General features: G+C 26.8%; 1 protein-coding gene across 9 annotated transcripts in view; it reads left to right on the top strand.

Annotated features, from left to right (window-relative positions):
- Window positions 1–5,868: 5,868 nt before the first annotated feature.
- LOC135926213 (titin-like) overlaps window positions 5,869–19,160 on the top strand; it is a 120,959-nt gene continuing 107,667 nt past the window's right edge. For 6 of the 9 annotated variants that reach the window (XM_065461987.1, XM_065461986.1, XM_065461983.1 and 3 more), the window contains exons 1-5: window positions 5,870–6,430; window positions 15,384–15,405; window positions 15,964–16,102; window positions 18,228–18,390; window positions 18,703–18,835. In XM_065461987.1, coding sequence (XP_065318059.1) covers window positions 6,070–6,430; window positions 15,384–15,405; window positions 15,964–16,102; window positions 18,228–18,390; window positions 18,703–18,835 — 818 coding nt within the window. In that variant the 5' untranslated portion in view covers window positions 5,870–6,069. Of the gene's footprint in view, window positions 6,431–15,383; window positions 15,406–15,963; window positions 16,103–18,227; window positions 18,391–18,702; window positions 18,836–19,160 lie in introns of all 9 variants that reach the window. The other 3 variants (XM_065461991.1, XM_065461990.1, XM_065461988.1) reach the window with 1 other exon arrangement.

Raw genomic sequence — 19,160 nt, 5'->3', positions numbered from 1 at the left:
AAAATTATTATGGGTTGGGCTGGGCTTGGAAAATATTTTTATAAATTATACTGGGCTGGGCTTGGGGAACATTTTTCAAAATTATTATGAGCTTGTAGAATTTTTTCATTATTAATTATAGGTCAGACATTGGCCCAAAACAAATTTTTTTGCAGGCCTGGGCTTGACCTGATCAAAAAACCAAGGCCCATGAAAATCTGAATTTTGATTGTATTTTTAAATTCATTATGATTATTTTAATATTTTATTTCAGTTCTTAACTACCAAAATTATTATGATCTTTCATTGGGCCTGGAAGAATTTTTCATAATTAATATGGCTTTGGACTTTGCCTGGGAATTTTCTTTATTATTAAATATTAGGTATAAGTAATCAGTAATATTTAACAAATAATATTGGTATTATCAAGTAAATGCTTTAAATTTATTTTTACTCAAACCAAATCACTTGGTTTTAAAGGATTAAACCTGGCCTGAAGAGATGAGGGGGTAAGAAAAATAAAAATATTTTCAAATAACAGGCAACATGCTTAAAAGTAAGAATAAAATTTTCATTCCCCGTCATTTTTGACGGGCTATCTACTAGTATATATATATATAACTTAATATAATATCCAATGTCAATCAAATAATGTTTAAATGTAGATCAGTAGATCTTATATTTAATTATGTCGTTTGGGGATTCGGAATCAGTGAGGATTCGGAATCTCTTGATTTTAAACCCTTTACCGAGGGCGATTTAGAAAATTTTTAAAAACCGATTTAACCGAAAATGCATTCTAGCATGTGTAGAGTATTTACCCTATAAATTTCAGCCAATTTTGCCATGAACTTTAGAACTACTTCAAATTCATATTAAACTTTATATGGATTTTTCATATAAATTCAAAAAAATACTAAAATATCTACGAATGAAATTGGCTGAAATTTATAGGGTAAATACTCTACACATGTTAGAATGCATTTCCGGTTAAATCGGATTTTAAATTGTTTTAAATTGCCCTCGGTAAAGGATTTAAAATCAAAAGATTCCGAATCTCCATACGACATATATATATGTATGATTGAATTGATAAATAAAATATAAAATTGAAGTTACTTTATGGATAAGAAACTGATTCGATAATTGATTAGGTAAAAATAAAACACTCAATAAAGAATGTGAACAAAAGAGAGGGAAAAGAAAGCATTTGTTAACTTGTTTGAATTAAGTTAAGCAGTGTCACGGATATTTAAGAGCAAATGGACGAAAGATAGGGAAATAAAAAAAAAAATTAATTTTTTTATTCTGATTGGAGTTATTTATTTAAATTCCTTAGTTTAAATCTTATATCGTTCGTACCATAAATTTGGAGCCATGCAAATGCAATATTTTTTTCAACTTTAGCCGTTCCGACTTAAACAAATTATAGGCCGAAGCCGATTATTCATTTATTTCTGAGTCCGCATTTTATCCATTATTTTTTATTATGTAACTTCAAACCTAGTGATGTAAAATTCTCGAGAATTTAGGTCTGGGGAAATTCCCGAGGCAAATAGGGAAAATGGGAAGTTAAAACAACTCAAAATATTTTATTTATCAATAAAAACAATAAAAGTCCCAAATATAAATAAATTTATATTAATAAAATAGTAATATAAAATTAAATGGGTTTGGAAAATCATCCCCGGAATCAGAAATAGATTTAATAGATGATATTTGTATCTCTTCATTGGTTGTTTCCATTTTATTGGATTCTGGGAGAATTTAACCAAGTATATGTTTATTATAACTGATTGAAATCAATTTTCTTACTCTATCATTCTGTAGTCCATTAAATTTATCCATGATTTGAGTTCAGATCGGCGAGAGGTATTGAGATAAATTTTGCAGCTTATATAGATTGTTTGATTTGTATTGTACAAACTCTTTTCAACCAGATTAATGACGAAATATTCGCAATACCCTCTCATATAGCACGGCATTTGCAAATACTTTCATTGCACCGATATTCAGTTAAATTAGCCATCACTGTGTCTAAATTTAGATTTAAAGATTGCTTAGCCTATGTAGAGTGGTGAAAGTAGTTAAAAAAATAAAAAACGGCAAGAAAAATCTGAGACTTGCAGAGGTACCATTTGCAATGGCCGGCCAGGATTTGAAAATTAAGGATCTACATATAAAATAACTTTTAGAATTATCTTATCTCCTTAGCTAGATTTTGAATCACCATACTATCCCATTATTTGCTGTTCCTCTCGTAATTTAATACAGTAATTTAGTATCAGTCATTTGCGCTCTCCTTGGCAACATACTGCCTGAATTTAGGCCAGAGAAAAAAAGAGATAAAATGATGCTTATCTTAAATAAATATTTTCGCTTAAAAAGTGTATTATATTTTAAATATTGAGTGGGAGTTTGTTGCTGTTCATATGATTGAATATAACCTCAAATAATGATTTAGTAAATTTGAGCAATATTTTATTAGAAATATTTTCTAAGGATCGAAACAAATTGAAATATATATGATGAGTGTGTGAATATGAAATATTGTTCCATGATACGCAATTTTAAAATATATTTTAAATTTTTAGAGATAATAATGGCGATTCAAAATATTCGCCTTTAAAATATTCGGCCCGGCCCGGGTTTATAAAAGAAGGAAGGAAGGAAGGAAGGAAGGAAGGAAGGAAGGAAGGAAGGAAGGAAGGAAGGAAGGAAGGAAGGAAGGAAGGAAGGAAGGAAGGAAGGAAGGAAGGAAGGAAGGAAGGAAGGAAGGAAGGAAGGAAGGAAGGAAGGAAGGAAGGAAGGAAGGAAGGAAGGAAGGAAGGAAGGAAGGAAGGAAGGAAGGAAGGAAGGAAGGAAGGAAGGAAGGAAGGAAGAGAAGGGAAGGAAAGAAAGGAAGGAAAGGAAAGGGAAGGTAAGGGAAGAAAGAAAATATAACATTTTAATGGTATTTTTTTTAATATATTAATAATATTTCTTTTCTTTGTAATGTAAATTTTAAAGTTTATGAGCGCGAAAAAAAAGAGAAAAAGATCGCTATTTTAACTTTTGTATTTATACGAGTATATATTTCGTAAATTGGAGAATATATTATTTTAATTTCAATTGAATAAAGATTAATACTGAATCAGTAAATATTTTGTCTTTAACTTGTGGCAATGATAAACCAATATTAATAAATTGATCTATTAAAAAGGAAAGTTTCCTTTTGATCACACTATAACCGTAAAAAAAAGAACCTCCGAAGCGTAACGATCAAAGTAGAAGTGGTCTGGGCTATATTAACACCCGCCGAAAAATTTTTAAGAAGCCACATTTCTAAAAGGCGACCATATTTCTTACAAGGGGCCCGCGGAAAAATTTTGTATGAAGGTCAGGGGCAACGTTATTATACTGTGAGGTTTTTTTATTCCCTAGAACAGATTTTGATAAGCCGTTCTACTTCCATATTGATCTAGTTTTGTTCTTAATATTTCAAGAACCAATTCGAGAATGAAACTAATAAGAAAATAATTAGAAATCTATATTCTTAATATAAAATAATGAAAACAGCTGTTCTATTTTAAAAAAAATGTAAATCGTTAATTTTTTAATGTATTATTTTTTGTTACATTCAAATAAAATATCGAGAAATCAAGAGTCAAATATTTTCTAAAATAAAATATAACAAAATTTCTTTTTCTTTCTTTCTTTCTTTCTTTCTTTCTTTCTTTCTTTCTTTCTTTCTTTCTTTCTTTCTTTCTTTCTTTCTTTCTTTCTTTCTTTCTTTCTTTCTTTCTTTCTTTCTTTCTTTCTTTCTTTCTTTCTTTCTTTCTTTCTTTCTTTCTTTCTTTCTTTCTTTCTTTCTTTCTTTCTTTCTTTCTTTCTTTCTTTCTTTCTTTCTTTCTTTCTTTCTTTCTTTCTTTCTTTCTTTCTTTCTTTCTTTCTTTCTTTCTTTCTTTCTATTATATAATATAATATCTTTAAGTAATTATGTGGTGTATTTTCAAATTTCTTTAAACTTTCATGTTGAAAACCCTAAAATTTAAGCTAAATCGAGTGACAAATTGAAACTTTGTATCGGTCATATGAAAAAATATAGAGATAAAAAACGAGTTAAAAAGAATGAAGAATTTGTTAAAATGACGGAAATAAAAAATAATAAATTTAAAAAAAAATAAGAATAGAATATATATAAATATTAATTAATCTTGACCATGAATATTGATTAATTATAAACATAAAATTATATATAATGTCAAATAAAATAATCTCTCTGGCAATGACCTAATTTAATTATTATAAATTTCAAAAATTAAAGTATACGATCTTTTGTTATCAATATGAGTTTTCTTTTAAAAAATAGAAGGAATATTGGAAAATATTGAATTGTACCATGTTTAAATTATACTCTGAAAACATAACAAGTATAAATTAAATTTTTTTTATTTATAATGTCTAGCTGTCGGTCATTTAAAACTGTGCATCTTATTAAATATTCTTCTAAAAATGTAAGGATGCACTCTAAAAAAAATATTTTCCTACATGGGTCAGATTGTTTAACCAAATATTTTTTCTCTTATCGTAAAATCGATTTTACGCTCATCGAAAATCATATTTGATCAAATGATCTGATTTATGTAGGAGGATATTTTGGGTAGAGTGAATCCTTACATTTGTAGAAGAATATTTGAGAAGATACAGAGTTTCGGGGAAAGACAGGCCCTAGAGATTATAAATATATTTTTAACCATTTCCGGCTGAAAATCAATTTTAGGAAGAACAAGATGTCCTTCTTTTTAAAAATGATATTTTACTTTAATTCACTCATAGCTTTAACAATACAAAATGTTACGTGCTGCACGTTTCCATTTTACCTATTTTCGTTTTTGTTTTTAAAATAATGATTTTTTTCCTCTTGCCAATTCCCTTACCTCAGCTGTTCTTCCCACTTTTTATACAAAAAAAAAATAAAATAAATATTTATATTTAAATATTAAATTTATAAAATATTTTACGAAAAAGTTAGTTCTTTTTCTTTTTTTTTCCACCGAGATTCTCTTTATCCTAAGAAATAAAATAAAATATAATAATTAGAAGATAGAATAAAGAATAAAATATAATAATTAGAAGATAGAATAAAGAATAAAATAATTTAATTGAGGGCAAACATATGTTTTGATTTTTTTTTTAGTTAAATTTAATATTCTTTTCTTCCATTTTGATTTCTGTGATCAAGGAAGTATTTTTTCTAAAATTCCATTTAACATTCACAAAAAAAAGTATTTAAAAAATATAAAATTATAAATAATATTTTACTAATATACGCTATTATTTTTTTTATTTATTTTATTTATAAAGCATTTATCCACTTTCTAAATAACACCCAATCCTTCTCATCCTCATTACACACTTACATTCGATATTCAAATTTTAAAAAATTACAAAAAAAAAATAATTTCTAAATTAAATAAAATATTTTTTATCGAAAAAAGGTGCGAATAAATTCTATTCTTCATTCGACAAAAGGTATAAAAAAAAATAGAGTTTTTTTTTTATTCACGAGAAAATAATGGGGATCAGAGTAAAGAAAGAAATTGAAAAGTTATTCTTTACCATGAAAGTCCAACAGCTTTAAAGGACTACCAGAGTTGTTAAAGGATCTATATACTATCTAGATCCTGTTTAAAACTCTTAACATTTTCATTATACAATAATCTTCATAGTTTTCATTCAAAGATTAATCAATTTAATTTAATATATTATAATTGATTATACTACTTCTTTTTTTAGATTTGGTATAGATATTAAATATAAAATAAAACGTGCCCTAATTAAGCATTTTTCAACAATCCGAAGATCAACAATCAAAATGATATTCATGACGATGAGTTTATTATCATTTCGAAGAAAAAATATTATCTAAAATTGTCGCAAAAATATATAAAATTATTTCAGATTTTAATAAAAAAAATTTCTGCAAAATCGAAGAAATTTGTTCTTCCAGGAAGAATCATCCAGAAATTTCCATTCACAAAATTAGGGTATTTGAGCAAAACGTCTCCTTAACTCACTTTCCCCTGCAAACTATCAATAAAATATAAAATGGTTATCTCAGAAAACATCCCGCCAAATATCGTCAAGAAACCCTGGCTATACAAGAACAAAGATGACGGTTCATTGGTAATAAAGGTGGAAATAATAGCGGGCCCAGAACCGGTTATAATATGGAGTCGGGACGGAAAGCAGCTCAACGAAACGGCATCATCAACAGTTTCGTCGCCATCGACATCCCATCAAAACCACAGTTTTACGTTGGAGAGGGTTAGAGGCAATAGCTATATAGCCTCCCTTGTTATTAGATCTCCGGATTCCAGGTACGACACCGGAAGCTACACAATAAGGGCTACCAACCCTCACGGAAGCGCTCAATCTCAAATAGAACTAAACTTCGTTAGGCCCGAAGGTAATTTATAGATATATCAGAGACTCGTTACTAAAAATATGATATAATTTTTGCTTATAAAATGGTTATTGACTATATGTTCGCTAAGAAAGTACTCCCACTCTACTAAGATTTTGATGCAATTATTCTTATACCCCTACCATATAGTTCGAAGGTACCCCTCTTTGACCAAATTATCTAAGGTGTTTATGGCAAAGCCATTTTAAGAGTCGAAGCTTTTATGAAGTATTGTCTGGAAGAAATACATCATGAATTCGTCGTTTACACTATTTAAACTTTTTAAAGATTTTATATAGCAACGTCCTCCTCAGTTTAGTGGTTTATAGGAAGGGTAGGGCTTTACTCCCATATCCCTCTTTGGAGGGTTTTTAACTTGTATTTTTATGACCTTCGGCTGAATTTTGTTAAACTAATTCTAATTTTATTTATATGTATAAATGCCACTATTGGATATTAATTTTTATGTATCGATAGGTAATTGCGATACTTTTGATATTTTAATGTATCGTAGACTTTCTCGATATTTGTTAAGTAACAATTTTTATCTTAAATCTTCTTTTTCATTACAAATTTAGAAATATAAAAAATATTCAATTTTACATACAACAAAATGATTAAATTTATCGTTTATTTGAAAAATATATCAATTATTGGAGTTATTTTACAAAACAAGACCATTTCAAATTTTCTCCATAATTCTTTATAAAAAAATTCAAATTTCGTGACTCATGGATGAATTAAAGAAAGACATGACATACCTTTGATAGGATAGAATATAATAGCGGAAGAAATTAAAGATGTTTTTGTAGATTTTTTTTATTCAAATCCAAATATTCAAGACGGTTGGTTTTACCCAAGAATTTATACTAATATAACGTTTAATCATATTTTGGTCATTTATACTTATTTTACCAAAATATGTACTGTATTTCTTTATTTTATTTCGCCAAAAAATATACTGTGTATGGTGAATTCCATATCAAATCAACAAGTAGATTTTCAACCCGACCCTCTCATAATTTTTTTAAAATTTTGTATACAGGTAGTGTATACTATGATTAAAAAGTTACCTCCCTAACATTATGATTACCCGCTAAGATATGGGAGTTTAAAACGGGGAAAAATTTGAACATTTTTGACAAAATGCACATTTAAAATTTTGTTAGAGCAATAATTTTATTATATAATATAATAATAGTTCTTTAATATGACATAAATAAATATGATAAAAATCTGACAAAATTTTTTTTCTGTAGAAGGGTCATAACTCCTATCATCCTTGAAAATATAAAGGAGTGTGATATCCAGGGTTGCCAGGTCAAAATTTTCAAATTGTGGGAGAAATTCGGTATTTTGTGGGAGTAATATAAAAATTGTGGGAGAAATATGAAAATTGCTAAAAAAAAATTTTTGCGGGTCATTGACTTAGTTTTCCGCTTATTATTTTTTATAAATATAAAATCGAATCTATTTTCCAAAATAAAATAGCCAACCATTTTTCAAAATAAAATAGCCAACTATTTTTCAAAATAAAATAGCCAACTCTTTTTCAAAATAAAATAGGTAACTATTTTCCAAAATAAAATACGCAACTATTTTTCAAAATAGGTAATTATAGTACGACACAAAATTTCTTAAATACTATCTTTATTATTAAAATAACATATTGATTTATTATAATATATTAATTTTGTTTAAAAATAATAACCAACGATCTTTTTTAAATAAAATTTTATAAAATAATTGTAATTTTACAATGTAAAAAAATATATTTTATGCTAATGTATAAATAAGATTTTATAAAAAACAAACAATTTTAAATTTACAATGTAAAAAATAATTATAATCAGTGCGGGGAAGTTGTTCTACAGTATTTAGTTAATACAAAAGGGGAAGGGAATATGATATTTTGAGGCATCAAAAATCTTCAAAGCATAAATCAGTACAGGGCAGTCTATCAACATCTATTGCAAAACAAAAATATTCTTCAAAAATAAGAAATAATACAGATGCAACTACAGTTGCGGAAATAGTAAATACCTATCATGCAGTACAACATTCAGAGAGCTACTTAACATCACAATGTTGGTAGAATCTTTCCCCATAATATTTAACGACTAATATAAATGAAAAGTATACTTTGTAGAACACAAATGAGCAAGGCTATCATCAATGTTTTAGGATATAAATCCAGAAGGTCAATTCTTGACGATTTGAAAGATGTGCAAACATATGCAATTCTAACAGATGCATCTAATAAGGAGATATCAAAACATTTCCCTTGATCCTCCCTTATTTCAACAAAATTAATGTCATTTCAATAAAACTATAAAATTTTTCTCCAGATATGAAATATCCAAAGACATAGCTAACCATATATAATGGTAAATATGGCAGATTTGGCATTACCAATGAATTGCATGGCAGCTTTCTGATCTGATAATTCCTCAGTGAATTTGGCAAAAACCAGAGTGTATTTACAGAATTGAGTCAGCATAATGTTGGTTGACAGGTTCCTCCTAATACGCGCCATCGTAGAATTTTAAAATTTTACAAACCTTAAAAAAATAAATAGATTATAAAAGCTGTCCTAATATTTTGAAAAAAATTTTCAAAAATAAATGGCAGAAGTATATTTAGGAATTTTACATATAGGAAATCTACTATATGCTGTTAATATGCAGTTGCAATCAGAAGAATATAATTTAATAAAGGTTCACTAAATTATGCTGCAGAAATACCAAAGTAAGAATATTATTACTATTATCGGATAATTATTAATAAGATTTAATATGATGTCATGTTTAAGGAGATTGTAATGCTTCTTTTATTTTATGATTTGCCAAAATATTCAAAATATTAATTTTACAATGTAAAAAATATATTTATTTGATTTTATGCAAATGTATAAATAAAATTTTATAAAATATAGAAAGTCAAATAGTTATAGTTAATTATATTTTATTTTAGATTTAAATAATGGAACTAAACTTTACCGTCGTTATTAAGATATTTATAAAATTCCTGGCATGACATTTTATAATTTTGTTTAACCATTAACTCAGCCTCTAATGTTGTTAAAGCAATTCGATTTCTTTCCTTTCTCCAGGCAGTCCTCATCAGGCTAAAAATGCACTCCGATGAGGCATTAGAATGAGGTAAGGAGAAAACATACTCGCAAATTTTTTCCAAGCATGGGGATTTATCGTTATTACGAAAAAATTCCATTCATTTCTCCTCTGCTTTTAGACCATCTAACTTTAAGTATTCTGGCGAATCATAAAAAATGGAAAAAATTACAATCTCTTCAAACATGGCTTCAATGTCTATCGGTAATTTTAATATATTTATTAAATTACAAAAACCATCAAATGATGGTTTCTGTTCCAAGGTCATAATATTTATACACTTGTAAATAGAGTTATTAAAATCAAATCTTGATTGTTAATATTCCAAAATTGTCTTAATAAAAATATTTGCTTCATTTAAAAATACGTTAATTATAGTAATATTTGAACATTTTAATATGATATTTTTAGCAATAGCGCCATAAAATTTATTATCTATTTTTAACTGTAGAGATGAACAGAGCTGTAGCATGATTTTGTGAATCTTTATCACTAAAGAATCTTCTGATTGCAACTGAATATTAACTACATGAAGTAGATTTCCTACATGTGAAACTAATCCCAAATATGCTTCTGACATTTCATCCTCGAAAAAATTTTTCAAAATTTTAGGACAGCTTTTAAAATCTTTATTTAAGAAGTATTTCTTTAAGGGTTCGTAAAATTTTAAAATTCTCTCGATGGCAGGTATTAATGATAACCACCTGATAGGTACATATCGCAACAACTCACACCATTCCAAATCAGACCACTCCACCAATTCTTTTAATTCAGTGACTCTTTTAATTGATGAACTAAATTCGTTAAAACATTTCATCACAATTACTTCGACATCTACAGATAGTACATTCATTGCCTTCTTGCAAGAATTATGCAGTATATGGTATATACAGCCAATTGGTATTAATTGATTATTGTGCTGCCTCAATTCGGTAAATACACTTTGATTTGATTAGAATAATACCCACTTCTAAAAGTTCTATTCTTCTAACACAAAAATTTTGAAAATGTCGAGTGGAGCACTGCAATTCTAGATAACGATATAAAATATATTAAGTAATTTAAAATATATTTATAATAATTATACATACTGTTCTAACTTCTATTCTTTCTAACACAAAAATTTTGAAAATGTCGAGTGGAGAATTGGAGAATTTTATAAAAAATATTTAGAGCGGAAAAATAAAATAAAAGAACTAGACATTTTTTCGAATAAATATTTAAAATTTATTTTAAAAATATAAAAATAATCAAATACTGTCTCTCAAAATTATTGTTTATATATTAAAAACATTAAAATGCTAAAAAAAAAAATTGTGGGAGAAATTAAAAAATTGTGGGAGCTTTTTGTGGGAGATTTCTAATTGTGGGAGTTTTGTGGGAGTGAGATGTATGTGGGTAAACTAAAAAATTGTGGGAGACTCCCACTGATGGGGGGAGACATGGCAACCCTGGTGATATCTATCTATCGAAAAAAAATATCCTTTTTTTTCTAAGGATTCCGATTTTATACATTCGTTCTTAATCAGATTTTTATCATATATTTTTATATGTCATATTAAAAGAACTATTATTAAGGTATACAATTAAATTTAAATTAATGCTCAAACACAATTATTTATCGAGATATTTAAAAATATGAAATGCATTTTGTCAAAAATATACCATTTTTTCCCCCATTTTAAACTCTCATATCTTGGCTGGTAGGCAGTGTGAGAAGTAAAATTTCTTTTTTTTCTATAAGTTATAGTATATACTATCAGTATGCAAAATTTTAAAAAATTGTAAGGTGGTTGGATTGAAACCTTGGTTGGATTTGATATGGAATTCACCCTATATTATATATATAATCTGAATCATCATCAAATTCGGTATTGTATATTAATTTTTCAACTTTAAATCATTTTTTTGAGCATTTTTTTTTTAAAATAAAAAAAAATCTAATTTTACCAGAAATATATTCCATCAGGTTTGAACTAACCTACGAATTTCAGACAATTTCGCCATGAACCTTCTAACTTAATATAATTCATATTTATATATTAATTTATCCATGGATTCTTTTATATAATTATATATGACTCAATGGTTAACGGCTAAATTGTCCGTAATTCATGAGATAGATATTCCAAACATAATGGAATGGAATACATTTCCGGTATAATCAGATTTTTAAATTTCAAAAAAAATAGTGCTCAAAAATGATTTAAAGTTGAGAAAATGACACATTTTGGGGAAGAGCCATGTTTCTATAAACTAGACTTCTTTTCATGTTATCATTTCATTTTAGATGTCGAATGGGTCAGATTTACCTCAGTTTTATATCAGTTTAAAATACATTTTGAGCCATAAAAGTGTAATTTTTTGAAAAAATGAACTCAATATGATTTTTGAAAGATTTAAAAGTCATCGTAATTTTATCACAATTTATCAAAAATAATTGATAATTTTTATTCAACCAATCGGAGTGGTGGGGCACTTACCTATATAATCTTTTTAAATCAAATATATAAATTGAATGAATGAATGAATGAATGAATGAATGAATGAATGAATGAATTACTCATTTTACTATTTTATAAAAATAATTCGATTCGAAAAAATAATTTTTAAATTTTATTTTTAAATATTTAAAAAAACGTGCTGCATTTCGCAACAAATGTTTTTTTTTAATGAATATTAAAATAGGAAAAAAAATTAGAAAATGTTAAATTCCCGCCATAAAGTTTAGATATACCCTGATCAAATTTATTCTTATTTTTTTAAATTAAATAGTCGGTTATAAGGGCTATAAGCGAGTTATTGTTAAGTATGAGTAATAGATGTTTGTTGGAACCTTACATATATCAGTCAGGGCATCGTCTCCCACCTTAACAGAGGATTTGAATGGTCGGGATTGTCGTTTTCACATATGGATAAAAATTGTCATTGTCAATCATGATTATATAATTTTTCCCATAGTTACGATATTCGTTGTTATATACAGTAAAGTTATTGAAAGGAAGGAGGGGGGGGGGTGTCGCTGGAGCTCAGTTTTCTTTAGAAAATACCTAAAAAGTGTCATTTTGAAAATATTTCCCTAAAATGGTAATTTCTAAAAATAAAATTTTCCAGATGGTAAAGGCTAGAGACGCCACTGGTTATATTTCTCATCATTTTGACTTGTACAATATTTCTACCTCCTTATTATATTGGATTTTAATTGCAATGATTATTGTTATATATGTATATAAATAAACGATTCTAACATATATCGTGGTGTGAAAATTATTCCATTATATATCTTTGGGACATTAAGGACTCGTCAATCCATAAACAGATCAATTATAGGTGTCATAATGATAAGATATATATGTCATAATGATAAGATATATATATATATAAAAGCGAATGTCATAAACTATGCGAAAAATATAAACTTAAGTTATTTGGCGGATGATAGATGAATTAATTGATTGACAATGACAGCTTTAATCCATACGAACGTCCCTTACGACAATAGGTATTTTGATATCTTTTTATTCCACGTCTTTATAGAGAAACCATTATAGAGAATGTATTAGAGAAACATTTATAGAGAAAACAATTAGAGAGAATGCATTTATAGAGAATTGTTTTATAGAGAATTTAGTTTATAGAGAATGATTTTATAGAGAATGCCGTTTATAGAGAATGGTTTTATAGAGAATGTCGTATAGAGAATGATTTTAAAGAGAATTATTTTATAGAGAGAGAGAATGATTTTATAGAGAATGTTGTTTATAGAGAATGATTTTAAACAGAATTACTTTTATAGAGAATTATTTTGTAGAGAATTATTTTGTAGAGAATTACATTGTAGAGAATTATTTTGTAGAGAATTACATTGTAGAGATTTATTTTGTAGAGAATTACATTGTAGAGAATTATTTTATAGAGAATTATTTTCTAGATCTTGATTTTATAGAGAAATATTATATGGGACAATTATAGAGTTCAAAAATTTATGCGGGATTTGAAAAATATATCAAAATTAACATTTTATTAATAATACAATTCAGTTTATTTGTTGTATTTTTTTCGATGACTTTATTTGTTTCAACAATCGTTTTTTTGTAAAATCTTTTTAGTTCATATCAAGGTTTAGCTTGATTATTAACTCAGCTAAACCAACCCTAAAACGATTTGTTAAATATGTATTAACCGTTATTAAAGAGAATCTAAACTGAATCAACCATTTTTAAAATTTTTATATATTGCATTTATATGTCAGCTACCTCAATTAGCCTATAGAAGGGTTCTTAACTTTACCCTTATGGATATTATATGACGGACGAGAATCTTGATTCTAATTTTAGTTAAGAAAAGGTTTTAACCAGTTGTTTGGGTAAAAAATATGTCACATTCCCGTTCGTTCTGCGTTTCGGAACACGTTTCTAAATAAAATTTTCTTCCTATTTTATTATACAAATTTTATTCATAAATCTTTTTAATATAGATAACTAAGAATTCATTAATCTCTAATGATACACATTTAGATGCATGCGATGGCTTTAATATATTGAGTGTCAAAAAGTGCCGATCTCTATTTGGGGTTCCACTTATTTATAGAGAAGCCAATATTTTTGATTTAAGCACCATAATTTTGTCCTACCTAAAAAACCAAAATCGATCATAAGATATTATAGCGAATTACCGCGAATGCATTATCGCGAATGTATTATAGCGAACGCATTACCGCGAATGCATTATACGAGTATAATACAGCGAAAATATTATAGCGAATGCATTATCGCGAATGTATTATCGCGAATGCATTATCTTAAATGAATTACATCAGTTGCGATATCGTAAAATAATACTAAATTCATTTTCTATAAAATCATTCTCTATAAAATTCTTCAATATAAAATTATTCTTTATAAAATCCTTCTCTATAAAACTCTAAAACAATTCTCTGTAAAATATTCTCTATAAAATAATTCTCTGTAAAACAATTCTCTGGATAATATTCTCTATAAAATCATTCTTTATAAACCAGATTCTCTATAAACGAGATTCAAATATAATTGTTTTCTCTTTAAAAGTTTCTCTATAAAATAAATTCTCTATAAAATCATTCTCTATAAACGAGATTCTTTATAAACGACATTCTCTACAATTGTTTTCTCTATAAAAGTTTCTCTATATATGCATTCTCTATAAAAGATTTTCTGTAAAGACGGGATACCCTTTTTAAATAACACAAGGTGGCAAATTCGAATTTATTGGAATTGAGTTAAATATAAAAACGAAAACCTCAAATTTTTATGATTAATAAATATTGTTATAGACAAAAAATTCCATACGCCATGTCCATGGTTTGTCTTATTTTATCTAGCTTCCCCTAAACGTTTTAAAAAGAAAAAGGCTATATTTACGATATTTGTGACTCTTTGCAATCCCAAAATATTTATTACGTACACTTAAAACAAACTAAAATAGGATGTTTCTAGTTCAATATTCGTTTAGCCTAGACTAAACAGAATTACTAAAATATGACGAATCAGAACATGAACATTGTAATTTAAAAACTTTTTGAAAAAAATGTTTACAAGTGGCATATTAGTAAGCTTAAAAAATATTTCACTTGTGATTTTAAAAGGTAATTAAGGCCATTTTTTTTTCCAAGTTGTAAATGAAAGATTTATATATACTATATTTATTTATTTCATAATAAATTAAGCATGAAAGCTTGAATCAACAAAAATTGTATTATAACTTTTAAGTTATGATTCATATCTTTAGCATAATTAAAAATTGGATGGGATGCTCATATTTGAATTTATATATTTTATATTTTATAGATATCGATCAAGATGATTCCAAGTAAAATGCTTATTAAATGATAATAATTCATTGACCTAATAATATAATTTGATATTTTAATTATTTATTAAATTAACTTTGACCTTATATGTATGTATATGTATATATATAAACCCAGCTCTTATTATTACCATTTAAGATGATATGAAGCAAGTATGAACACTTGAGCATAAATGTAGCCAATCTACGCATTTACCAGTTTTCATAAATATCAGTTTAGGTACAGTTAACTGCGTTAACCACGTAACTTGTGTCTTAACCTAGCTAAAGGTCTACATTAAACTGGCCTAAAGTTAAACAGGAAGAGATATATGATATGGTATAAAAGCCACCCAAATGCTCCTCACCCCTCTTTAGAAAATTCTGGCTACGTTTTTTTTATAAAATATCATTAAAAACAAAACATTTTTTTTCTTGATAATTTAAAAGATGAAATATTTTAAGTTTAAAAGGCCCAAATATTTGCTCCAATCATGTCACTCCCTCCTCAGTAAGATATCATAGTTGTATTATTTAGCTACCAATTGATAAAAATTAATTAAATTTTTTTTTCTGAAGTGAAAGCAAGACGGTATCACCTTTCTTCAAGAAGAAAACTACAGCCAAACAGACCGATCACCAAATGGTTATAGAGTCGATCATTGGTTGCGATCCAGAACCTTCCATTGTTTGGTTCTTCAACGACAAGGAAATCAAAGTTTATTAAATATACTTTAACCTGAAAAAAAAATCAATTTAATGTTCTTATTCCTATCTCTAAGATAGGATATCAAACAATTTTTTTTAAAATTAAATTAATGAGTTTTGTCTTTTAGTAGATAAGAGAGTACCAAGGTTCCATGTGATGTGAACATTTATTTCCAATTGCAGGAATCATTATAATATAATATTTAAATTAAGGATTATGAGTTGGACATTAGGTTGAAAGAAGGCTGCATCGAAGTTTGTATCTGGAAGACCGGGTGCATTTTGAGCGGAGGAGAGAAGTGTCTATTGAAAAAGATTTGGAGAAGGGTGGTGGTCAGAGTGTTTGTGGTGAAAGGTGTAGTGGATGAATGTATATGTCGTTTTAGAAAATTTAAAAGACGAAAGACCTGATTTTACTCCAGTAAAATATTGTATAGAGTATAGGGATGATGACAAATCATTTGATCCCAACTTTGAATTGAAATATACCAGAATATTTAAATTTTGTTTTAATATAGATTTAAAGTAGTGTGCTCATCCATACACAAAAAATAAAATAATTTGACAAAAAATTATATAAGGGAAAATCGTTCAAATTTCGAAATTTAAGCAAAGATCGTAATATATTATTTGTTTAATTTTAAAATATATTAAATATATAATTTAACTTTCATAAGTTTAAACACTTTTATTTTAATTATATAATAAGAGAAAGATTTATGAACAATATTTATATTAGATATTATTTGAGTCATATCTAATAAAGCTAATGTATTGCTATTTTCTAAAACCAGCGTATTTTGAACCAACGAATTATATCATTATAAAATATTCTTTTTAAAAAATTTATATTTTATTTTATTTGGTTATGTTGGGATTCTTTATATTAAATTTCACGAGATATTATATATATAATGTTAAGCGGCAACGTTATAATTTAAAATCTGATTTTACCAGAAATGTATTCCAGCATGTTTAGAATAGAATACCTATCTTATGAATTGTTGATAATTTTACCCTTAAATTTTGAATCATTTATAATTTATATATGAAAAATATACTGGAAAACTAAATATAAAATCATATTAAGTTCAAAAGTTCATGGTGAAATTCATAGAATTGGCATTCCAAACATCCAAACATGATGGAATACGTTTCCGATAAATTTAAATTTAAAAAAAAACGCGCTCATAAAATGATTTGAATTTGGAAAAATAAGACATTCCCAGAGAAAACAGCCGCTACATATATATATATTATATCTTATACATCGTAAAATATATTTTCTGTTATAATTTTTTAAACATAATATTGCCCAAATTGCATTGTATTTATATGTATAATTTTAATTAATGGATTCATCCGCACACTAATTTTGAAAGTTTTCAGTTATCGAATCAGATTTTTCGATGTTTTGACATAGTCTAAAAAATAATAACAAAAAAAATCATTATTATTATAATTTTCCGTAATCATAAATACAAAAAAAAATAAACAAAATGGTGTCCGATATACAACAAACATATGTTTATATAAAAAAAATACATTGAATCCATTGGGGATTCTAAATTTCTTGATTTTAAATCATCCACTGAAAGCCATTTTTAAATTTTAAAATCTGATTTGACCGGAAATGTATTTTGAGCATATATAGAATACATACACTGTTCAATTTATTTTATACTGAATTTACATATATAATTTTTCATGTATAAGAAAATATAAGAAAAACATGTGGCGAAAAATATTTAAAATTCATAGGATGGATAATCTGCATATGTTGAAATGCATTTCCGGTTTAATTAATTTTTTAAAATCGCCCTCGATAAATGATTTAAAATGGAAATTAGATTCCAAATCCCAATACGACATATACATATATCTATAAATAGAATCGACAGCTGATTTATTTAAAAAAAATCTTATTACATCCTATACTAATGAATTTAAAAAAATAAAGATTTGATTATTTTGAGGTATACTAATTAAATATTCTTTCATCTAATCGCATTCTCCTGGAACATATACAATATGCTTCATTCCTATACCCTTCTCACCACCAATGACTGATTTTAAGTCTCATTAGTTCTCTACTTAATAATCTCTTCACCAAATATTTAAAAAAAAATATATAGAATCAAGGACAATACAACATAACGTTATCAAGGCTAGAAAACAATACGTACAGGTCTGTGCTGACAATCAACGATTTGAACGTAGAAAACGCCGGGACCTACCAAATTAACGCGCGAAATGCTAATGGTGAATGCAATTCAATCGTGGCTATCACATTTGATGGTAATGAAGAACTCGAAATAAAATAAGGAATAAGAATGCGTATTATTAGCTGTGTGCATCCATTTTAAATAAAATTAGTAATTGTAGAAAGAAAGAAAGAAAGAAAGAAAGAAAAAAAGATGCAGTTTCTTTGAACAGTGATATAATTTATAAGAATGTTCGATATAAATGAGGTTGAACCTCAAAATGTTTTTTGAGCACAATATAAAAGAAAATAAATCATTTAATAAAATAAATATTTGAATTTATACTAGTAAATTAGAATATATATAGGAGTATTCATTTACATATAGAATACTATATTTTTTATAGAAAGATACATACCGACGTCAGATGATATAGTACCTACTTTTACCGAAAGATTGCACGTCAGGCAGTCGGAAGATGGAAGCGTTGTATATTTCGAGTGCAAACTCTCCGCCTTTCCTGCCCCTGATATTCAATGGTTCGTTAATATTTATACCATATATGAATATTTTGATTTATATAACAGACATTTATATATATATATATATATATATATCTTAGAAGTTTAGCCAATTTGTGTTTAGCGAATCTTTGAAACTTATGACCCACGTTTTTTCTAAAAAATTTTCAAAGACCTGATTATACAGAAATCTAGAAGCAACCTACCCATATGAATATCAGGCAATTTTACGCTGAACTTTTGAAGTACCCTTAATTTTTCATATAACAGAGATTCATGGCGAATTTGTCTGAAATGTAAGAACTCTATATATGCTCTCGAATATGATGCCGGAAGAAGTAGG

This window comes from Gordionus sp. m RMFG-2023, chromosome 3 (assembly GCF_954871325.1).
Source record: "Gordionus sp. m RMFG-2023 chromosome 3, tfGorSpeb1-WG-v2, whole genome shotgun sequence".
NCBI classification, from domain to species: Eukaryota; Metazoa; Nematomorpha; class Gordioida; order Chordodea; family Parachordodidae; genus Gordionus; species Gordionus sp. m RMFG-2023.
Note: the sequence above shows the minus strand (reverse complement) of the source record. Positions and strands in the feature narration are given on the sequence as shown.